Raw genomic sequence first — 20,803 nt, forward strand, 5'->3', positions numbered from 1 at the left:
GTCACCGTCATTATATTTTTCAGCAAATTTATTCTATATTTTTTCCAAATACAAATTGTATTACCTGTAAGGGGGGGGGGGGGGGGAGATCAAAATAAATGAAAAAGCAAGCAAGCTAATCCGGAGTCATGTATTCACTCTTCAGTAGACCTTCAAAACCTCTTGGAGAATACAGTATTAAGAAGGAGCTTGTTATTATCATACTATGGAGGGAGAGCGTAATATTGTCACATAATTGTGTACTATCTTGGCTCCAGCTATTCACTTGGTTGCTGCAACCATGAAAATATGAGCTGGGTTTTAAGTAACCTGTTCACTTTCCCGCACATATTTAAAAAAATGATCTGAATTGTGCGTAAATAGAAAGCAAAGCGAAACTTCAACCCCTGAAACTCCCTCCTTTGGACGCCAACAACGCGACGTCTGCCTTACGCCAAACGTGGGCGGCGACGTTGGCCGACGTCATTTCCGGTAGCCAGAAGCAAGATGGCGGCTCTTAGAAGAGGGTTGATGTGGAGGCTCTCCGCCTGCCTAAGGTAGGACGGGAGGCGATGGCCTGTTTCTGTTTTCTTTTCTTGTTATGGGGTGGCAGCAGGCTGAGGGACATTTGGACTCTTGTCTTCAGGGCAGGGTGATAGAAGCAGAAAGTGATCGATAGGGAATGCGCCAGGCCCTTCCCTAAAGCGGTCGTCAGCTGGAATCCCCTTGCAGGTGGCTTCTGTCGGGACTGATGCTGCTGTTGAATTTACTTCCCTGGCTCTGTTGGAAAAGTAGTGTCAGCTCGTCTGAGGTGAAAGTGTCTGATTTCTCTCTGCTTTATTCTTGCTTGGCCGTTTGGATCCCTGCTGAAGTTTTTCTAAGTCGCATGTTGCTGGGGGGGGGGGCTTAGATTAGATTAGATATTTCAGAAATTAGGCTTTCCACCTCACCCAGTAGATACTTGCTGTACTGGGCTTTGTCCAGTTTCCTTAGGGAAATCAGAATTACAACTAAATGCTCATTGATCCAGCCTATCGTAGATTCACCTTATTTCAAAATCACAATTGCTGCTTTAATGTTTGTAATCTCTTTACATGTTGCTCATAGGCAGGGTTATTCATCTTGGGCTGAGGGAAGAAGGCATTGTATCTCGGGATTGAGAAGACCATGGAGCAGAGTAGCACTGGGTTTTGGAGCCGCTCTGTGTGCAGTGCCTATTGCACAGGTAATGTAATGAGAGATTAAAGGCTTACAATAAGATATCATTTAATTTTATCAAAGTATAGATTAGAACTTTTGATGTATGTTCAAATAAATTAATTTTGTATCATGCTGATGATGTGTGCAAAATATGGGATTGTAATACTGTGCTCAACTTTAGTAAAACAAAATATTCACAATTAAAAAATTATGAAAAACTGCTTGTTAAACCAGGAAACGTTATTTGCTTGTAAAACGTCTTAAGTGTTCTTGATTCCTTGTAACAATCTGTGCCAAACTACATTTATAGCATGTTATTTAGAAAGCATTTTGGGCCTGCTTCACAGATAATGCTATGTTTTGCCATAGTTTGATTCTCATTCTGAGTCTAGTATCTTGCTCTTCAGGTTTAGGAGCTGGATGTACACTGGAAATAGTGTTTGCAGGGTGTTGAAATGAGGAACCAGCCATCACAACAGTGACATCTAATGGCCAGAGATAGTAGACTTCAGAAGGAGCTCTATGGTTTGGCTTTTATCTAAGGATTGTTAATGTGATGGTTAGGCTAGACTAGAGTACTCAAGGGCCACAACTCAGTTGGGGGTTTTAGAATTGCTCTGATGAATATTCATGGTATCTATATGCATACAATGGAAGCAGTGTATGAAACTAGATCTCATGCATAATCACTGGAGAAATTCTGAGAACCTAGCTGGGTTGTGGCCCTCAAGGATCAAGGTTGCCCATCCCTGGGCTAGATTGCAGATGAAATGGAGCTTGTGTAGTGGGAAGGATCTTAGACAAGAATAAACAATGAAGACCTTAGCACCTTGTAGAGACCAGTTCTGATCCACTTAGGACAGGGGTAGGGAATTCCGGTCCTCGAGAGCCGTATTCCAGTCGGGTTTTCAGGATTCCCCCAATGAATATGCATTGCAAGCAGTGCATGCACATAGATCTCATGCATATTCATTGGGGAAATCCTGAAAACCCGACTGGAATACGGCTCTCGAGGACCAGAGTTCCCTACCCCTGACTTAGGAGATGAAAAGAAACGGACCAGAGACATTCTAATTTCTGTGTCAAAGTTGACAGTGCTGAAGTGGTCCTTGAGCAAATGTAAAACCAAAAAGAGATAGAACTTTCAAGTTAATTTATTTTCTTAGTAGTTCAAGGACTGGTATGTGTCAAAAAGATGTCCTTATTGTTACCTATTGTTCTAGGTCTGTGCAGGCCTATGTCAAGGATTACTGTGTTCCTACCATGATTTTGTAAAGACAGTCTATGCTCAGGACACAAGAACAAACCCCCAACTAATGAGAGAAAAAAAAGACTTTTACTGTAATATGAAATGGGCCCATTTTAGAACCATAGACCCTTATCAGACATCCAAGCCGAATAATACTTTAGTAGAATATATTGAAATGCCTCTTCAAGTTCCATGGCTGATATCTAAAAAATGACTTATACAACCTACCTTCTTGTTTTTATGCGTATTTATTTTTGCATAACATCAGTTTTTAAAGAAGTGTGCATAGGAGAGTATAGGGTAGTCATTAGTGACTGCAATCATTGGCGTAGTCTGTGGAAAGACATTTGAGCTTTAGCTAATGTCTAGCTTTCAAAAAGATACTCTGTTTCAAGTGGTATATGAATTAAATAGTATATGGTACTTTTTTCTCTGTTGCAATCTGAATGTTAGGTGCCATTGGCTCGTGTTTGAGTCCTAGCGACTTGATGATCATCATCAAGTTTTCGTGGCAGAATGCAGAAGTAGTTTGCTGGACCTTCTGCGCAATATTATCACATCAAACAAGAGCCTCCTTCTCCAACACTGCCCAAATGAGTGGTACATCATTAGTCTGATATCTCCACTGAAACCTGTCTGCCTTAGGAAGCCCTGCTAATAGTGAAACTACTGACAGCATAGTTTTCAGCTTTTCATATGCACACAAGCCCATGTACCATGAATAGTCTCTATTTTATTCTATATACAGCACTGAGCTTTATAGCATAGCTGGTGCAGTGAATGTTCCAGGCTGATATGTGACTAGGAAGAGGTATTGATGACTCTGATGAGACTTATTTTAGAATATTATGTACAATTCTGGAGGCTACACCTTCAAAAAGATATAAAAAAGATGGAGTCAGTCCAGAGGAAGGCTACTAAAATGGTGTGTGGTCTTCATCATAAGGCGTATGGGGACAAACTTAAAGATCTCAATATGTATAGTTTGGCAGAAAGGCAGGAGAGGGGAGATGTAATAGAGATGTTTAAAAACCTATGTGGTGTAAATGCGCATGAGTTGGGATCTCTTTCATTTGAAAGGAAGCTCTGTAATGGGCATAAGATTAATTTAAGAGGTGATAGGCTCAGGAGTAATTTAAGGAAATACTTTTTTTACAGAAAAAGGTGTAAATATGTGGATCAGTCTCCCAGAAGAGGTAGTGGAGACAGAGACTGTCTGAATTCAAGGAAGTGTGGGATAGGCAAGTGGGATTTCTTAGAGAGAGGATGAGATAATGGTTACTGTGGATGGGTAGACTGGATAGGCCATTTGGCCTTTAGCTGCCATCATGTTTTGATAATATGTAACATTACATTTACTGTATAAGCATGTTTTGCACTCTGAATAAGTTGCTATGTAATATTGTGGAATGGAAAACATAATTTTCTTAAAGCATGGAAGGAAATATGATATCCTAAAGCACAAGACAAAAATCCAAACTTGATATAATGGAGAAATTTTTAAGGATCTCAAGCGCTCACAGCTAAAAGCCTGATATCTTACAAGCTAATAACCATAGGGTGAGCTATCATTGGTCCTTTAAGTTCTCCAATTTTCACGAAGTTAAGTACTCTATAACTCATATGGTTGAATATAAGAGTACTGGTTGTTAATCGAAAGCCAGTATACAAAATAAAAAAAGATTGCAAAGTAACTGTATGAAGAAAAACAAGATTTGCATAATATTTAACACGTTTAAAATATCTAAAATAACAAAAAATGAAAAAAGTGTTTTTGATAAAAATTAAGAAAATTGGAGAACTTAAAGGACCAATGAAAGCTCACCCTATGGTTATTAGCTTGTAAGATATATCAGGCTTTTAGCTGTGAGCGCTTGAGATCCTTAAAAATTTCTCCATTATATCCAGTTTGGATTTTTGTCTTGTGCTTTAGCCTATCTTTTAAGGATTTAGTGTGTTTCACAAAGGTTTGAGGTTTCTCAGGAAATATGATATGACATGTTTCTGTCTCTCGCAGAAATCAGAATTGGAACTGTCGAATGATGCCTTAATCAGAAGGGCAGTGTCTTTGGTAACAGACAGTACCTATACCTACCTTTCACAGGCTACCTATGCACTAATTGATGCTTTAACAGAATATACAAAGGTAAGATAAGTTTCTCAAAAAAGGCAATTAGTGCTAATTTTTAATAGGTTATTAAAAAAACCAAATATTTGTTTATTTAGAGCCATAGATAGCTATTTAACTGGCATATATGTATAGCCTGATGCTGGCAAGTGGAGTTATTTGAAACACCAGGCTATGGCTATCAAGTGGACATCTTAGTCCAATAATGTGTAAGAAATAATAAATGAAGAAAGATTCAGCTTGGGAGAAGTTTAATATGAGAAGTCAGGGCTAGTACTGCCTTGTTTAAGCAGAATAAAGGTGGGGGTCTTTAAGCTGCTTGGCACTTGACATTCTTGTTGAAGTACCCTACTCTAAGTTGTTGAATAATGCTCATCTTTTCACCATCCTTTGTGTGTTGCAGGCATTATATGTGTTAATTTCTCTCCACCAGCGATACACTGCTCTTCTTGAAAAGAGGAATCCTAAAGAAGAAGATGCAGTTTGGCAGGTGATCATTGGCGCTCGTGCTGAGGTAAGGAATAGCTCAAGCATTTCTGCTTGGTTGCTACAGTATATTCCTAATGTTTTTTTCTTAATGCATAATGAGTGTTCTGCTTTATGGCAGAATGAAATTGTAGGAACTATAAAAGAACAATGAGAGAGTGTGAAAGCAGTAGTTAACCTGGGGAAAAAAAAAGTTCTTAAACTTAACATGTCCCAAATTCTGAATAAATGCTAGCATGCTCCTAGTATGAGCATAATCATACATGTTCACATAAACAACAAGAATTTGGAATACTGGTAATTAAAGCATAAGGAGAAATTACCTGCTAATTTACTTTTTTTTAGCTTCTCCAGACCAGTAGAGGTTAATCTTTACAAGTGGGTTATATAACTCATCATGACCAGCAGGTGGAGACTGAACCAAAACTGTAGAATAGTACATAAAGGATACCTTCCCCTATTCCTAGCAGTCTGCTGAATAGCCAAGCAGACCAAAGAACTGGTAACAGAAATAAACAATACTCCGAACAGGAGTAATAACTAACATAACCAAATGCTGTTGGAAAATGCAGAGGAGAGACACCAGTAAGAGAAATGTCCCCACAGCTCACCAGCCGAGCCACAGCCGCTGTTCTTCAATTCTCTCGCAGCCCTAGAAAAATACTAGAACCCGCAGCAAAAAACCAAAACTGCCTGCACAATAGCCACAACAACAGACAGGGTGGGGACCTCTACGTGTCTGGAGAAGCTAAAAGAAAGTAAATTAGCAGGTAAGAACCTAATTTCTCCTTGTGTAGCACTCTCCAGACCAGTAGAGGTTAATCTTTGAGTGGGACGTACCAAAGCAGTCCCCATCTCGGGTGGGACCCCAGAAGGGCTGACACCAGAACACGCTCACAGAACACCGTGTCCTGATGCACCTGAACATCTACTTGGTAGTGTCTGACAAGAGAAGCAAGGAAGACCAAACTGCTGCCTTACAAATGTCCACTGGAGGCACGAGCGAAGACACAGCCCAAGAAGCTGCCTGACCCCTAGTGAAACGAGCCCCAAGAAACTCCGGAACAGGCTTTATTCAGAAGAAGATAAGCGGAAGCAATAGTCTCCTTGATCCAGCGCGCAATAGTAGCCTTTGAAGCACCAGCCCCCCTACGAGGACCTGCCAGAAGGACAAAGAGATCTGATCTCCTGGGTCCGCTGCACATAAGAGCGAAGGACCCGACCGACATCCAACTTGCGCAGCTGTCTTTGCTCAGAAGAGCCCTCCCGAATATCCAACACCCGAAGGACTACATATTGATCGACATGAAAAGGAGAAACTACTTTTGGCGGAAAGGAAGGAACAGGGCTCAAGACAACCCCTACCTAGAAAACTCCAAGAAGGGAGCCCTACAAGAGAAAGCCTGCAGCTCAGAAACAGTCTAGCTGAAGTAATGGCCACCAAAAAGACCGCCTTCAGAGTAAGTTCCTTCAAAGAGCAGCCGCCCAATGGTTCAAAAGGCAGGCGCACCAGAATGGACAGAACCAGATGGAGATCCTAAGACGGAACAGAGGACCGCACGGGAGGCCTGAGCAACTTGGTCGCCTGCAAGAATTGGATCAAAGCAGGAATGGCAGTCAGATGCTGACCTTTCACTAACCCCTGAAAGGCTGACAAGGCCACAAGCTGAACCCGGAGAGAAGACCAAGCCAGTCCCCTATCCAGGCCATCCTGCAAGAACTCTAAGATGTGAGGCAGGGAAGCGTGAAAAGAGACCACTCCACGCGCCTCACACCAGTCCGCAAACAGACGCCCAACCCTCACATAAGCCCAAGAGGTGGAAAGCCTCCAGGACCCCAAAAGAGTTGACATCACTTATCTGAATACTCCTTCGTACCACGGACATCGAGGCCAATCCGGAGCCACCAGAACCACAAGACCCGTATGACGAAAGATGCGGAGAAGAACTCTGCCCCCTAATGGTCACGGAGGGAACCCATACAACAGCCTTTCCGTTGGCCATGGTTGAACCAGAGCATCCAGGCCCTCGGCCCGACCATCTCTGCAACGACTGAAGAAGCGGGGCAGATGGGCATTGCCACTCGGGGCCATCAGGTCCATCAGGGGCTGACCCCAAGACTGCACTATCCACTGAAAAGCCACGGGACTTAGACACCACTCTCCGGGATCTAATATGCGACGACTGAGGAAGTCCGTCTGAACATTCCCCACGCCAGTTATGTGGAAGCCAAGACATTGTCCGACAGAACTCCGACTGACTGGTCCGCTAAGAGGGAGCGGAAGGCTAGCAGCACCAGATGTCTGGCTCTGGTCTCCAACACATTGATCAACCAGGTGCCCCGAGCTGAGTGATCTGGACACTGAGCTCCCCATCCAAGGAGACTGGCATCCGTGAGAAGCAACATCCACTGAGGTTGACCCAGATTTGTCCCCTGAACAAGATGCACGGTCTGGAGCAGAGCATACTGAGGAGGACACGTGTGGGCCCGGGCCTGCGCCCACCTCACTACATCCAGGGAAACTGCCATCGAACCCAAGACTTGGAGGAAATCCTGCACCTGGAGACACCAGGATGCCATAAGCAGGCGAAACTGAGATTGCAATTTGCTTACCCGGGCCTCTGGAAGGAGAACCTTCCCCCAAGGAGGTGTCGAACAGAACCCCAAGGTACTCCAGATGCTGAGATGGGACCAACTGACTCTTGGAAAGGGTGACCACCCAACCCAGAGACCGGAGAAACTCCACCACCTGAGCCGTAACCCGGGTGCCCTCCTGCAACGACTTTGCCCGAATCAACCAGTCATCCAGGTAGGGATGCACTAGAATGCCCTTGGACTGCAAGGCTGCTGCGGCCAGGCCAAAGGGAAGCGCACAGAACCGATAGTGCTGACCCAAGATTGCCAAGCGAAGGAAGTGCTGATGGGAGGCATGAATGGGAAATGCAAAGAGGCTTCCGTCAGATCAATAGAAGTGAGGAACTCCCTGGCTGAACCGCCAGAATGAGACGGCAGTTTCCACGCGAAAAGAGGGAATCCTAAGAGCCCTGTTGACCCCCTTCAAATCTAGGATGGGCTGAAAAGTCCCTTCCTTATTGAGTACCACAAAGTAATTTGAGTACCTCCCTGCACCGCACTCCTGAGGGGGCACCAGAACAACTGCTTTGAGATCTAGCAAATGTTGAAGGGTCTGGTGAAAAGCCTGCGTCTTCCATGCCGCTTGACCAGGAGAGGCTAGAAAAAGATCTGGCCGAGAGAGGGCAAATTCCAGAGTGTGACTGTCCCGCACCACCTCCAGGACCCACTGATCGGATGTGACCTCGACCCACTTGGGAAACAAGTCGCACAGCTGGGCACCCACCAGAACCAAAGGGGGGCGCCAGCAAAGAGCCATTGTGCAGGATTACCAGCCCCCCAATGGGCCCTCTGAAAGGACTGCATGCGCTGAGCAAATTGACCCCAGGGAAAAACGGAAGCCTGGAAAGAAACAGCCCCACGGCCAGGGCGATACTTGCGAAATTCCCGCAGATGCCCCAAGCAGTGCCACACCGAGATGCTGGATGGGCATGGTCCTCAGGCAGACGGGGCACCTTAGAGTCCATCAGAGTCTGAACCAACTTATCTAAGTCCTCTCCAAACAAAAACGACCCCCGAAAGGGAAATTTTGTAAGTTAAGTTTTGGATGTGGCATCCGCTGACCCAGCGCAAAGCCACAAGGTACGGTGCGAAGCCACACCAAAAGCCACAGACTTAGCCGAAGTCTGCACCAAGTTAAAGAGCATCCGAGAGGAACGAGGCAGCCAGCTCAATCTTCGCCACCTTCTGATCCACTAAGGATCAGTGATCAGACTCACGATCCAGGACATGCTCAGCCCACCGAAACACGGTGCGAGCCACCAGGGCAGAGATGTCAAAAACTCTGCTTAAGAAGTGACTAACTTAAGCTCCTCAGAGTCCCTAAGGGCAGAACTGCCCTAGACAGGCACGGTTTGCCACTGAGCAATCACCAAGACCACCACGTCCACCACTGGTGAAATGAATGTAGTCCTATCCCCTTCCGGGATGGGATACCCATGAGCCATGGTGCGTGCCAACCGAAACGATGCCCCCCCCCAGCGTATTCCACTGCACCAGTACGAGATCCCAAAAATCCTGATGCATAGGAAAAGAGCTGGAAACAGGACGGACCCCCTGAAGTAGAGGGTTCCCCAGATGCGGGTCTCCAGTGGCACATCTTCAAAAACGCAGCACCAAGGAGACCAGCTAAATCAGGTCGAAAAGCTCATGCCTCTGAAAAAAGGCACACCACAGACGCCTCCGTGCTGGAAGGCGGGAAACCTGACACCCCACTGCCAGCGGCCATTCCCTTTAGAGGATCCTGGAAGTCCTCCAAAACGTCCAGGTCCTCACCCATACCAACTTGCTCCTCCGACTACCAATCTATAATACAAACCCCTCACGGGTGCTTGGATGAAGGAGGCGGAAGAGGGGATGCCAAATGAAAAGAGGGAGGCAAAGCCACAGGGGGTGCAGAGAGATTCCCCCCCCCCCGAAAACCCCCGGGCGCATGCGAGACCCCCAACTGCCTGAAAATAGGCTCTACCCACAGAAAAAAAATTAAATCGAGGATCCCTGCTGAAACCTGCCCCTGTGTTTGCAATATAGGGGGAAGGAAAAATTATGTTCTTACCTGTTAATTTTCTTTCCCTTAGACGCAGCAGATGAATCCAGAGACCAATGGGATAGCCCACATCTACCAGCAGGCGGAGATAGAGAAACTGATTAACAGGTGGTCCTATTGGCTGGCACTCCTCCTGTTTATCCAGTATAGCTCCTTGCCCAAGCATCCGTAACCATCAATAGGCATAGCATGTAAAAAACTTCTTTCCCATAACAAATCTCATAATGCAATAATACAGAAAACAACCTGCGAAAGTTGCAAAAGAAAAAAACGAGAGACAATATCCAGAAAGGGTGGGGCTCTGGATTCATCTGCTGTGTCTAAGGGAAAGAAAATTTAACAGGTAAGAACATAATTTTTCCTTCCCTAGCAACAGCAGCAGATGAATCCAGAGACCAATGGGATGTAGCAAAGCAATCCTCAATCTGGGTGGGAAGCAAACGCCGCCTCCGCAACAACCGAAGCACAAAACGCCCCTACCGCATGCGCCCCCCACATCCAAGCAGAAATGCGGAGAGAAAGCACTCTCGGAAGACCAATTAGCCGCGAGACAAATCTCCAAGGAAAAAACTTCTGGGCCGAGCCCAAGAAGTAGCCATCGCTCCGGCGGAATGGTCATGAAGTTCTTTCGCCAACCGCTTCCCTGCCAGCAAGCAAGCATAAAGAATGTCCTCCTGAACCCATCGAGCGATGGAGGCTTCGGACGCCACCATACATTTGAGGCGTCCCTTGAAGAATACAAAAAGGAGATATAAACAACTAAAAGTCGTTAGAAACCGAGCTCATGGAGAACGCTACGTACGTATTAATAAATGCAGTGAATAAAAGCACTGCTCCCAATTTCTCCTCCCAGGAAGAAGGAAGGAAAAGCGAGCATGACATAAAAGAAAGGATGACACCCCCCTAAAAAGAAATAGTGGTATCATCCGAACTGATACCCCCATATTTCGGAAATCAGAAATAGGAATCCCCGTTGAACAAGGCCTGCAACATAGAAAACTGCAGAGCTGAAGCCATGGCCACAAGAAACCCCATGTTCAATGGCACAGCCCTTTAGAGTCCCAAAAGACAAGGATGAAATGAAGCCTTCGGTAAACTGAGAAGAAGTACGTGAAGATTGTACTCCAAACCGGGCTTTCTAAGAGGCGCATGAATATACCGCACTCTGTTTAGGAACTGAACTACACGAAGCTGAGAAGTAAGCGAAGAGCAATATACCTAGCCCTTGTAACAAGCCAAGAATGGCACTAGAAGCTGAAGGGAATTGAACGCTAAGCCCTCGGCAATATACTTGTGCCAAAAAGGAACTCTGGAGTGGTTCAAACGTTAAGAAGCACCCAAGAAAGGAAAAACCTCCAAAAGGAAGCAGAAGCCACAGGAGAAGACGTCCGTAGCACCTGGATAAGAGAAAAAACAACCTGCTTCGCATAACCCTCGTCAGTCAAGATTTTAAAAAAACAAAAACAAAACTAGGTCGTAATACTAAAGTAGTACAAATATCCATGTTGATTGGACCCTAGGCGAGCAAAGCCGGAGATACCAGGAAACCTCTTAGTCCAGCTGTCGAAAGACTCATCAAATCTGCATAGTAAGGATGGCGCCGCCAATCCAGAGATTCTACAAATACTGTGCCCGGAAAGCGAGCTCGAGATGGCAAATCCAAGCCATCATCAGCCAGCGGAAAACACTGAAATAGAGAAGGCAGAGGTGAGAAAGGAGCCATGCAGCTATCTCCTCTAACTCCCACTCCCTGGGCCTGCCGAAGAAGCTAGGAAGCTTAGAATTGAGAGACGAGGCCATGAGGTCTAGGTCAAGGAGATCTTACGTCCATAAAAAGAGCTAGAATGCCTGAGCCACAAATCTCAATATCCAGGATGCAGAAGATTACACTATTACTAACATGCACACTTTCCAGAGCGTACACAGCGCTGTACACTGTAACATACAAGAAATGGGCCATGCTCAGATCCCGCGGAGAGAAAGTCTATCCAAACTCTTATCCTGATCCATAAAAGGATCTGCCAACAGAAGACACAGATGAGAGTCCACCCATTGAAGCAGAACAACTTCACCTGCCAACTGAGTACAACACCTACTGCCCAAGCTGTAGAGAAATACCCCCATCCTAATACTGACCAAAAGGACCCTCAGCGGCAATCCGGAAGAATGATCTGAAGCTCCAGAAAGGTAGCCTGACCCTGCTCAAGAGTAGAAGAATGAACAAGTACTGAGTTGCCTCTGAAGACCAGACTCCTGGAGCTGAGGATGGAAGCCACCGAGCCCCCCAACCCGACATGATTGGTGGTCATGAGCTAGTCCAGCAAAGACCGAGGCATGCCTTGAAAAGAGAAATCGCGCTGAGCCACCAAATCATACAGAGCGATGCAGGAGGAGCATACCAAATAATTGGAGCCCTGAGATACCGGGAACCACCGGAACAAAAGCGACTGCTGTAGCGTAAGAAGGGGAAAGCAAGCCGAAGTTCCCAGTGGAGTCAGCAATATGGATCCCAGAAACTGTACAGAATTCCATACTCTTGGTCATGGTAAGCGAAGAAGAATACCAATCTGAGACCGAGAACCCATGCCCAAGTCTCCGGAAAGAAACACATGTCTCTCCTATATGAATAAAAACATCACCCCGATATACCTATAAATAGTACAGGAGAAAAGAGCGCTGTGCAAATTCGAAGATGCACTTGTAAAGAACTGAGGAAAAGATACCACCCTTTCGTGTCAGTCAAATGGCCCGACTGGAAGTCGTCCGAATCAAGCAGGCAGTCAAGAAGAAATTAGATGAATCGCCTGGTAGCACCAAAACGGTACCACCGCCCACATCACCTAAAACGTTCGTGAAGCCTTGGGTAGGCGAAATGGCATGTGCCAAAACCGAAAGCGCTGCTCCAAGAGAGGCAGGCAAACCAAGTGCCGATTCGGAGTCCATAGAGAAAATGTAAATATACTCCCAGGTTGTCTGCAGAAATGTGTAACCCCCGAGAAACTAATTCAGCAGAATGGGATCCAGCGTGCCAAATGCCCCCGTCTCGGGCACCATGCAGTAAGTGGAACAACGTCCCTTAGTTCCCAAAGAACTACAAGAACTGTCCTGAGGACCAGTAACACTGAAAAGGGAAACACAAAACATAGAGACTCCAAGAACGAACTGGAAACCTGAGGAGGATGCAAAGATGCAAGCATCCTGAAAAATCATCACAGCCCCCTGACCTGACATTATAGTGTCTTCTCCCTCATGAGAAAGCCTGAAGAGTCATTGGAAGAAGTCAAGATCCCCTCAGAATGAAGTGCAGAAGGTCAGGGAATGGCAGGATGAGACTGTAGGATCTGCAAGAAGATTCTCCTAGGAAAAATCAAGTTTCACAATGTAAAGAGGAATATACTGGAACCATGAAAACAGTACTAACCCCATGCAACATGAGCGAAATACGTATGTCCTTTAAAGTGAATACGTACTAGACTCAATCAAGATGCTGCATCTACCGCCCTGTGGAAAACAACAACATCCTTACAGGTATCAGACAAAGCTCACATCGCTAATGAGAGCTTCAGGGATGAGGCTAACAGCCACATAGCGCGTGATCCTCTGCGGGTTTGATAGAATAGGTAACTGGCTCCTGGTTAAAAGGAGCTGTACAGCCCTTCCTGTCTGGTCGGGGGGCCCATCTAGCATGTGCCATGAGAAAATGGTGACAGGAGAAACCTGCGTGATAAGCAGGGAAATCTGAAGTCCAGGCCCCCTCAGAAATAGAGAAAGAGAGTCCTGGCCACAGGAAGATGCTCAGTGTCATGCCCATAGAGACAGCCCAAACTTGGAAACTGTTTGTACTACCTTTAGGCATATATATCCTGTGCCACTACTAGATACATGCAGCTCAGCACAGAGGCCCAAATAAGGACAGTTACCAACAGACAAAGGCTAAATCTGCAGGGACCCCAAGAGAGACAATGAGATACCTGTGTGAAATAGAGGGCACTATCTTACTGCTGATCTCACCGTGCCGTGAGTTGCCTTATGTCGCCCCAGTCTGGAGACAAACCGAGACTGGGTGACCTAGCACAGGTCAGAGTCTCTCTGGTAAACCCCTTGAGTGCTAACCCCAGAGTCCGATTAAACAAGGGAGTACAGCAGGAACACCGACATAGACATATAAAGCTGCCCAAGCTTGTCCCAAAGCTGGTGAAACACATACAACTTGTCTGAACCAGAAAGGAGAGAAGCCCCGGCATACCCTGACCAAAGTCAGCTGGAAACAAACTACCTGAACGCTGCAGCTCTCCCGCTATCGCCGGAGACCCAAGCGCACGCCTGATTCTCACTGACACGTGGCCGCTGCATCAACGCTCCTAGAAACATAGTCGGATTCAAGCCCCGCAAAATTTACCCTGCCGCGGCTTGCATAAAATAAAATCAGACTCGGGGAATAACCAAAAGAACGGCTCACAGCGCCGGAAAAAACATGTCCCATCTCATGCTGCTATAAACCGGCACCTGCACAATCAGCTGCACATGGCCGTGACAAACACCGATGAAAGAGAGCCTCAGAATAAACAGGACTACTATTGCTATACTGAAACCCAACAATGACAACAAGTGCGAGCATGAAATCGCACCGCTATTGCTGCGCTGTAACCAACAAGGAAACCAAGTGCGTGCATGCAAAGGGCGGGAAGTCCCGGCTCCCTCCATGGATTTCTAGTCATAAAACTTAGCCTCAATAAAATATCCATGCCTTAAACGTACGTTGACCGAACCCACATTACTAAGACTCCCAAACAGAACCTGAAGTTCAAACAGACATACTTACAAGCTTGTTAGGGCCGGTTGAAGCCAGTTAAAGCTGGTTGATCAGCAGTAACCGAGCAGAATGGAGGAACTGTGGTCTTTTTTTTTTTTTTTTTTTTACAGAGAAGGGAAAGAAGAAAAAAATTGAGACCCAGTCAGACCCTCTATCACTGGAGGGAGGGTGAGGCATGGATCTGGGGGGGGGGCCCAGGTGTAACCCCTAAAGCCGGCACCGTTCAGCCGGACACCCCTGTCTCACTGAAGAGAAAATCTCAACAGGAGAAATAGCACTGCAAGCTCACTGAAGAGAAACCTCAACAGGAGAAAATAAAGTTCCAGTCACAGCCAGAATTCAGGAGCTAGTTGAATAGCGACCATTTCCTGCTGGAAGATAGAGAATACTGGATAAACAGGAGGAGTGCCAGCCAATAGGACCACCTGTTAATCAGTTTCTCTATCTCCGCCTGCTGGTAGATGTGGGCTATCCCATTGGTCTCTGGATTCATCTGCTGTTGTTGCTAGGGAAGGTCACCTGAGGCTGCAGACAAAATGGAGGGGACAGTCTGTTAAAATGGCGAAGATCTTGCCAAAAATAACCCCTCCAGGGCCTGTAGTGGCTGGGAAACTTGAACTGTCCCAGCTGCTAAAACCGGCAACAGCTGATAAAAAAAATCAGCCGAGAGGGAATCCTTTTACCCCTACTGTTTGCGGCAATGAGAGAAGACCGGGCTGCCTCACTGCCTCCAGCTGACCGCTCCCCCTGAGAGGTACACAATTGCTCCATATGCAACCTAGCTGAAATGTAAAGTGCCGGTTAGTAGAAAAATATAGCAAATCGACAAGGAAGCAACCCTGTAGACTGGCACTACTTCAGGATTTTTTATTTTTTTTTTACAGAGCAGACTCCACAGGCTCTCAAAGCAATATGCATTGTTTGATTTGGAGAGGTGGGGGGAGGGACCCCGCTCAAGACCCGCCGGATTTGACACCCCCGAGGTCAGACGGATGGCCAAAACAGGGACTAGCAGACCCTAAACAAATTCCAAACAGCCCTACCAAGGGAGATAGGTACAGTTCACTCACACCTTCTGGAGACTGAAGTAGACAGGAATAGGGAAAAGTATCCTTTATGTACTTGATGAGGTATATAACCCACTCATAAAGATTGACCTCTACTTGTCTGGAGAGTGCAAAGCTAGTGTTGCAGGTTAGGTGATCATTCCTCACCTAACGGATTGTAGGAGAGATTGTAGCCTTGTGTGTTGCTTGTTACCTTAATTATACATTCTAAAGATTTTGAGTTAGTTTTAAAGGTAAAGTTAAAATATAATCAGATCTCATCCATCATCTAAGCATGTTATACCCTGCATGATGATTAAATGTCCTGTATAGTGAACTTTTTTTTATTGCAGGTAAATAAGAAACGGCAAGATTACCTAAAATTTGAATCCAGCTGGGCCAGTGCTTTAAAGCTTTCTGAGCTGGCAGCAGAAGCTGCATATCATGCAGGTATTTAAGGGAAGATTGGTTCCTCTGGGTGGGTATTAGACTGCATTAGTACAAGCTCTCTCTAAATCAGCAAACCTAAGAAAAACTACCTAGCTTCTGCTTATGGCATAGTATTCATTAAATGTTACTAAACCAGGTTCAGCAATTTATTAACAAGGTAGCAGCTAAAACAGGTTTTGCAGGTCTTGTTGTAAGTTAATCATGTAGCCTTAATGCCAATTTAGCTTTGTACCAGCTAAAAAAAACAAACATTTTGTCTAAGGCTGTACATCAATTAAAATTTTAATTGTACAATTAATCATATGATCCAAATAAGAGTTGAAATAAGTTTAGCATATACAGCACTACTTAAAATAAAGGTAGGCTTTTGCAAAGCAGCAAACGTTAAATTCTGAGCCGCCCATAGGAACATAATGGGCTGCTCAACAGCACTGCTTTGTAAAAGGACCTGAAAATATGGTTATTTTTATAATCTCCCCTCCTCTTTACTTCATTCCATGGGCACCATCTCTTCCTCCCTTTTTTCTTTTCCTTTCCTCCTCAGGATAAATCTCTGGAGCACACATCCCCTCTTTTTTTTCTCCTCTATCCTTCCTGGTACACATCTCTCAGAGCATCTCTTCTTACCTTTCCTTGGGTCCACTATTTCCCTCCCTTTCCATCCACTGCTGGCTTCAGAGTCTCTCTCTTTACAGCAGAGTAAACAAGATGATAAAGGGGATGGTACTCCTTTGGAAAGACTAAAAAGGTTAGGGCTCTTCAGCTTGGAAAAGAGACAGCTGAGGGGAGATATGATTTAAGTCTACAAAATCCTGAGGGGTGTAGAACAGGTACAAGTGGATAGGTTTTTTTTACTATGTCAGAAATTACAAAGACTTAGGGACACTCAAAGGTACAAGGAAACCACTAGGAGGAAATATTTTTTCCACTCAGAGAATAGTTAAGCTCTGGAATGCGTTGACAGAGGATGTGGTAAGAGCAGTTAATGTAGCTAGTTTTAAAAAAAGGTTTGGAAAAGTCCATATACTGCTGTCAAGATAGACATGGGGGAAACCACTGCTTGCCCTGGATGAGTAGCATGGAATGCTGCTACTATTTTGTTTTTTTGCCAGGTACTTGTGACCTGGATTGGCCTCTGAAGACAAGATACTGGGCTAGATGAACCATTAGTCTGACCCAGTAAGGCTATTCTTATGAAACTTCCTGGGCCTGTGTAGCTGGGACTGCTGTAGAGAAAGAGTGACTTTTTTTAGCCAGCTAGCTGGATGGCAGGGACTGGACAGGTAAGAGGGAGGGAAATACTGGACTGGGGGGGGGGGGAAGGGAGGAGAGAGATACCTGGCCCAGGGAAGGCCACAGATCTGTTAAAAATTTTAATACATGTTAAAATGTACAGCCCTATTTTCAATAAATGCTACATCTGTACTCAAGCAACAAAAGCAAAATGAAAGTATGAAGGCTCTTTAATCATCTGCCTACTTATAGTTCCCTGCTGAGGGGCATCCCTACTCTTTTAGATAAAAATAAACACATTGTAAACTGTTATGCTATCAGCAGTACAGCAAGAAATTATTGAGAGGAAAGTATTGTAACCTTAAAAGGATAATTACTTTAACACTTTTTCTAGGAGCAGACCAAGCTTCCATGACAACCCGCCATCATATTCAACTGGTACAGACACAGGTGCAAGAGACCCGCCAACTTGCTCAGAACGCAGAGTCTAAACTGGCAGAAGCACAGCTGGAGGAAATCAGAAAAACAAAGCAGGATGAGATTGTGCCTAAGGAAAGTAACACAGCAAGCACTGTAAGAGAGGAAAACGAGGCCTACATGCGTGAAGACTGACAATGTGGGAACCAGACATTAGCTGTACCACACAAACTGCACTGACCTTTAAGGGAGAGTGGCTGGATGCCAAAGTTATTTAAGCAAGAGACAGCTGTTGCTATACAAAATTTAAACAAGGAATTTTCCTGAATGCTTTGAGAAATGCAAAGAAAAGAAAATGGTAAAGAGAGGAGGAGCAGGTACAGAGAATACCTGAAGTTTATCTGTTGTAGCGAACCCATTTAATTATTTGTTTTTTGCAGTTGGATGGTAAACAAGTAGAGCAGCCATATATGTTCTTGCCAGTTCTGCTGGGGGTGAAGATGACCACCAAAGTGTTCTTAAAGGTCTTGTTTCCTTCACGACTTAGTACCACCTGCCGTTAAGTCATTTACTACCTTTCTTTTTAAGTTCTATGCACTGGTTTCACCATGTAATTCCCCAGCATTGTTTAATAAAAATCTAACCTGTTGGAATAATGTCTCTGGAAGTATTAACTTGAGGATTATGGCCTCTTATTAGCTTGATTTGAAAAGCAAAATGCAACCTCCCATTTTCCTTCACAGCTGGGATAAGTGCCATCTAAGAATTAAAGCAGTACTATCATGTTTCCCTGAAAATAAGCCCTAGTTTTTAAAGATGCTCCTACCCCCAAAATAAGCCCTAGTTAAGATCAACCTCTGAAGCCCCCCCAAATGTTCCCCAACACTCCCCAAGCTATCCATGGCACACTAGGCCTGTCTGATTTGCCAAAAAAATTGGATTTGTCGATTGAGCAACACCCTCCCTCCCCCCCTGCTAAGACCTAACATACCTCTTTCACTCTAAAGCCTCAGCACTCTGAATAGACTGCTTTGCAGTTTTCCCCGCCAGGGCCTTTCCTCTGCTGCATCACTGAAGACATCAGTGATGCAGCAAAGGGAAGGCCCCAGTGGAAAAAAGACTACAAAGCAGCCTATTTAGAGCGCTGCCATTTTTGAAGGCCTTGGATATACAGTATGGCAGTCTCACGGTAGGAGGGTCAGTGGGGTTCTGCTGTACAAGAGGATTGGTGGGGGGAGGAAAGAGGAGAGATGATTGGTGGTACATGGAGAGAAAAAAATTAAGATATCCCCTGAAAATAAGCACTAATGCATTTTTTTGGAACAAAAATAAATATAAGACCCAGTCTTTCAGGGAAACACAGTATTAGCTGTCACTTTGTAGCAGACATTTTAGGTGGCTTTGTATACACACACCTTCATACAATTAATTATTTGCAAAGTGTGTAATTTAAGGCTTCCCCCACCCCCCAACTATTGCTCTATGGCATATATGCTCCTGATTCTATAGATGTTATCCACAGTTGGATGAGAGGTAGAGTGGTAGAGCTGCTGCCCCAGCACCCTGACACTGTAGGATTGAATCTCTGTACTGCTTCAAGTTTTAAGTTTCAAGTTTTATTCAACATTTGATTAATCGCCTATCATAATTACTAAGTGATTTACATTTACAGAAAATACATAATAAAATGTTAACAATAATATAATAAAAATCTAAAAATCATTTTTAAAAAAAACTGGACAAATTTGGACAGGAAAACATTGGGAATGAGGGGGAAGAAATACAATTTAAGATAGGAAAGGAGGGACCGATAAGGGTTAAAACACAAAATGGCTGGGAAAACAAAATACATATTTTAGATATAGTGTAAGTATATAGCTGACTGAAGTGAAAGGGAGTTGTGAAGAGCAATTGGCATTTCAATTAAGTATTGAAAGCGTCTTTAAAAAGAAAACTCTTGAGTTGGCTTTTGAATTTATCAAGGTTTTTCTCCTCCCTTAAATAAAGTGGGAGAGAATTCCATGTTTGCGGTGCTGTGACAGAGAAAATGTACTGTCTTCTGGTATTTATGATTTTAAGAGAGGGAATGACCAATAAAAGTTGTTGATTGGATTGTAAAGTTTTTTGAGAGGTGTATGGAATTAGAACTTTATAAATGAAAGATGGAGTTTTGGATAATAACGATTTGAAGGTGAGTAAAGATAACTTGTATAATATTCGGTGTGCCACTGGGAGACAATGTGCTTTTTGTAATAGCGGGGTTACATGATCAAACTTTTTGGCACCCATAATTAATTTGATAGATGTATTTTGTATGATCTGTAATTTTCTAATTTCTTTTTGGGCCATTCCTTTGAATAAAGCGTTACAATAGTCAATTTTTGCAATGATCAATGAATGAATTAGTATATTTAAAGATTTGGGACAAAGAAATTTTGAAATAGAACGGATTTGACGTAATCTGTAAAAAGAAGTTTTGACCACATAGCTAATGTGGTCATGATAAGTTAGGTTTTCATCAAGAATGACACCTAAGATCCGAATTTTGTTAGTTTGTTTGAGCGTTACTCCTTGGATATTAATAGGAACAGATATTTTATGATTTTCTTTCCAAGGGAAGAGTAATGTATTGGTTTTATTAATGTTTAAGGACAGTCTATTGTTGTCCAACCATAGATGAATCTGTTTGAGTTTGTCATTAATAGCACCGATTTCAGATGGATTATTGGGGTCAAGGGGATGTAAAAGTTGGACATCGTCAGCATCTTCTGTCCATTGCCCCAAGTACAAAATAAGTACCTGTATAGATGTAAAACACTTTGAATATGCAATTACAAAAAAGTGGTCTACAAATCCCAGTCCCTTATTAGTGTTAATTAGCACTAAACTATAATTGCACAAAATATCTGCCTACATACTACTCTAAACTGCTGCATACTCAAAAAACAGAAAAAAATTGGAAGATATTTACCCAGAATGTTGAGAATGATAAATATAAGTACAGATCTAGAATTATCCGATGTGTATACACTTCTCCCTCTGTATTCACGGTTTCGCTTGTTCACGATTTTTTGCATACTGACTCCGCCCCCTAAAATTACATTACGAGTAAAGTTCCTTTTTT

The 20,803-nt window shown here is 44.2% G+C and overlaps 1 protein-coding gene across 2 annotated transcripts; it reads left to right on the forward strand.

The window, feature by feature from the left end:
* Window positions 1–387: 387 nt before the first annotated feature.
* Window positions 388–20,037, forward strand: DIABLO (diablo IAP-binding mitochondrial protein). Of its 2 annotated transcripts, none has more exons than XM_033957253.1 (6): window positions 388–536; window positions 1,087–1,204; window positions 4,446–4,574; window positions 4,990–5,070; window positions 15,933–16,029; window positions 17,657–20,037. In XM_033957253.1, exons 1-6 carry the CDS (start codon window positions 487–489, stop codon window positions 17,872–17,874), a joined length of 693 nt encoding a protein of 230 aa, XP_033813144.1. In that variant the 5' UTR covers window positions 388–486; the 3' UTR covers window positions 17,875–20,037. The 2 variants fall into 2 exon arrangements, with proteins under 2 accessions (XP_033813144.1, XP_033813143.1); XM_033957252.1 differs by having other exon boundaries at window positions 4,960–5,070; window positions 17,657–20,036.
* Window positions 20,038–20,803: the final 766 nt, after the last annotated feature.

The sequence above is a fragment of the Geotrypetes seraphini genome, chromosome 8 (genome assembly GCF_902459505.1).
Source record: "Geotrypetes seraphini chromosome 8, aGeoSer1.1, whole genome shotgun sequence".
Classification (NCBI taxonomy): Eukaryota; Metazoa; Chordata; class Amphibia; order Gymnophiona; family Dermophiidae; genus Geotrypetes; species Geotrypetes seraphini.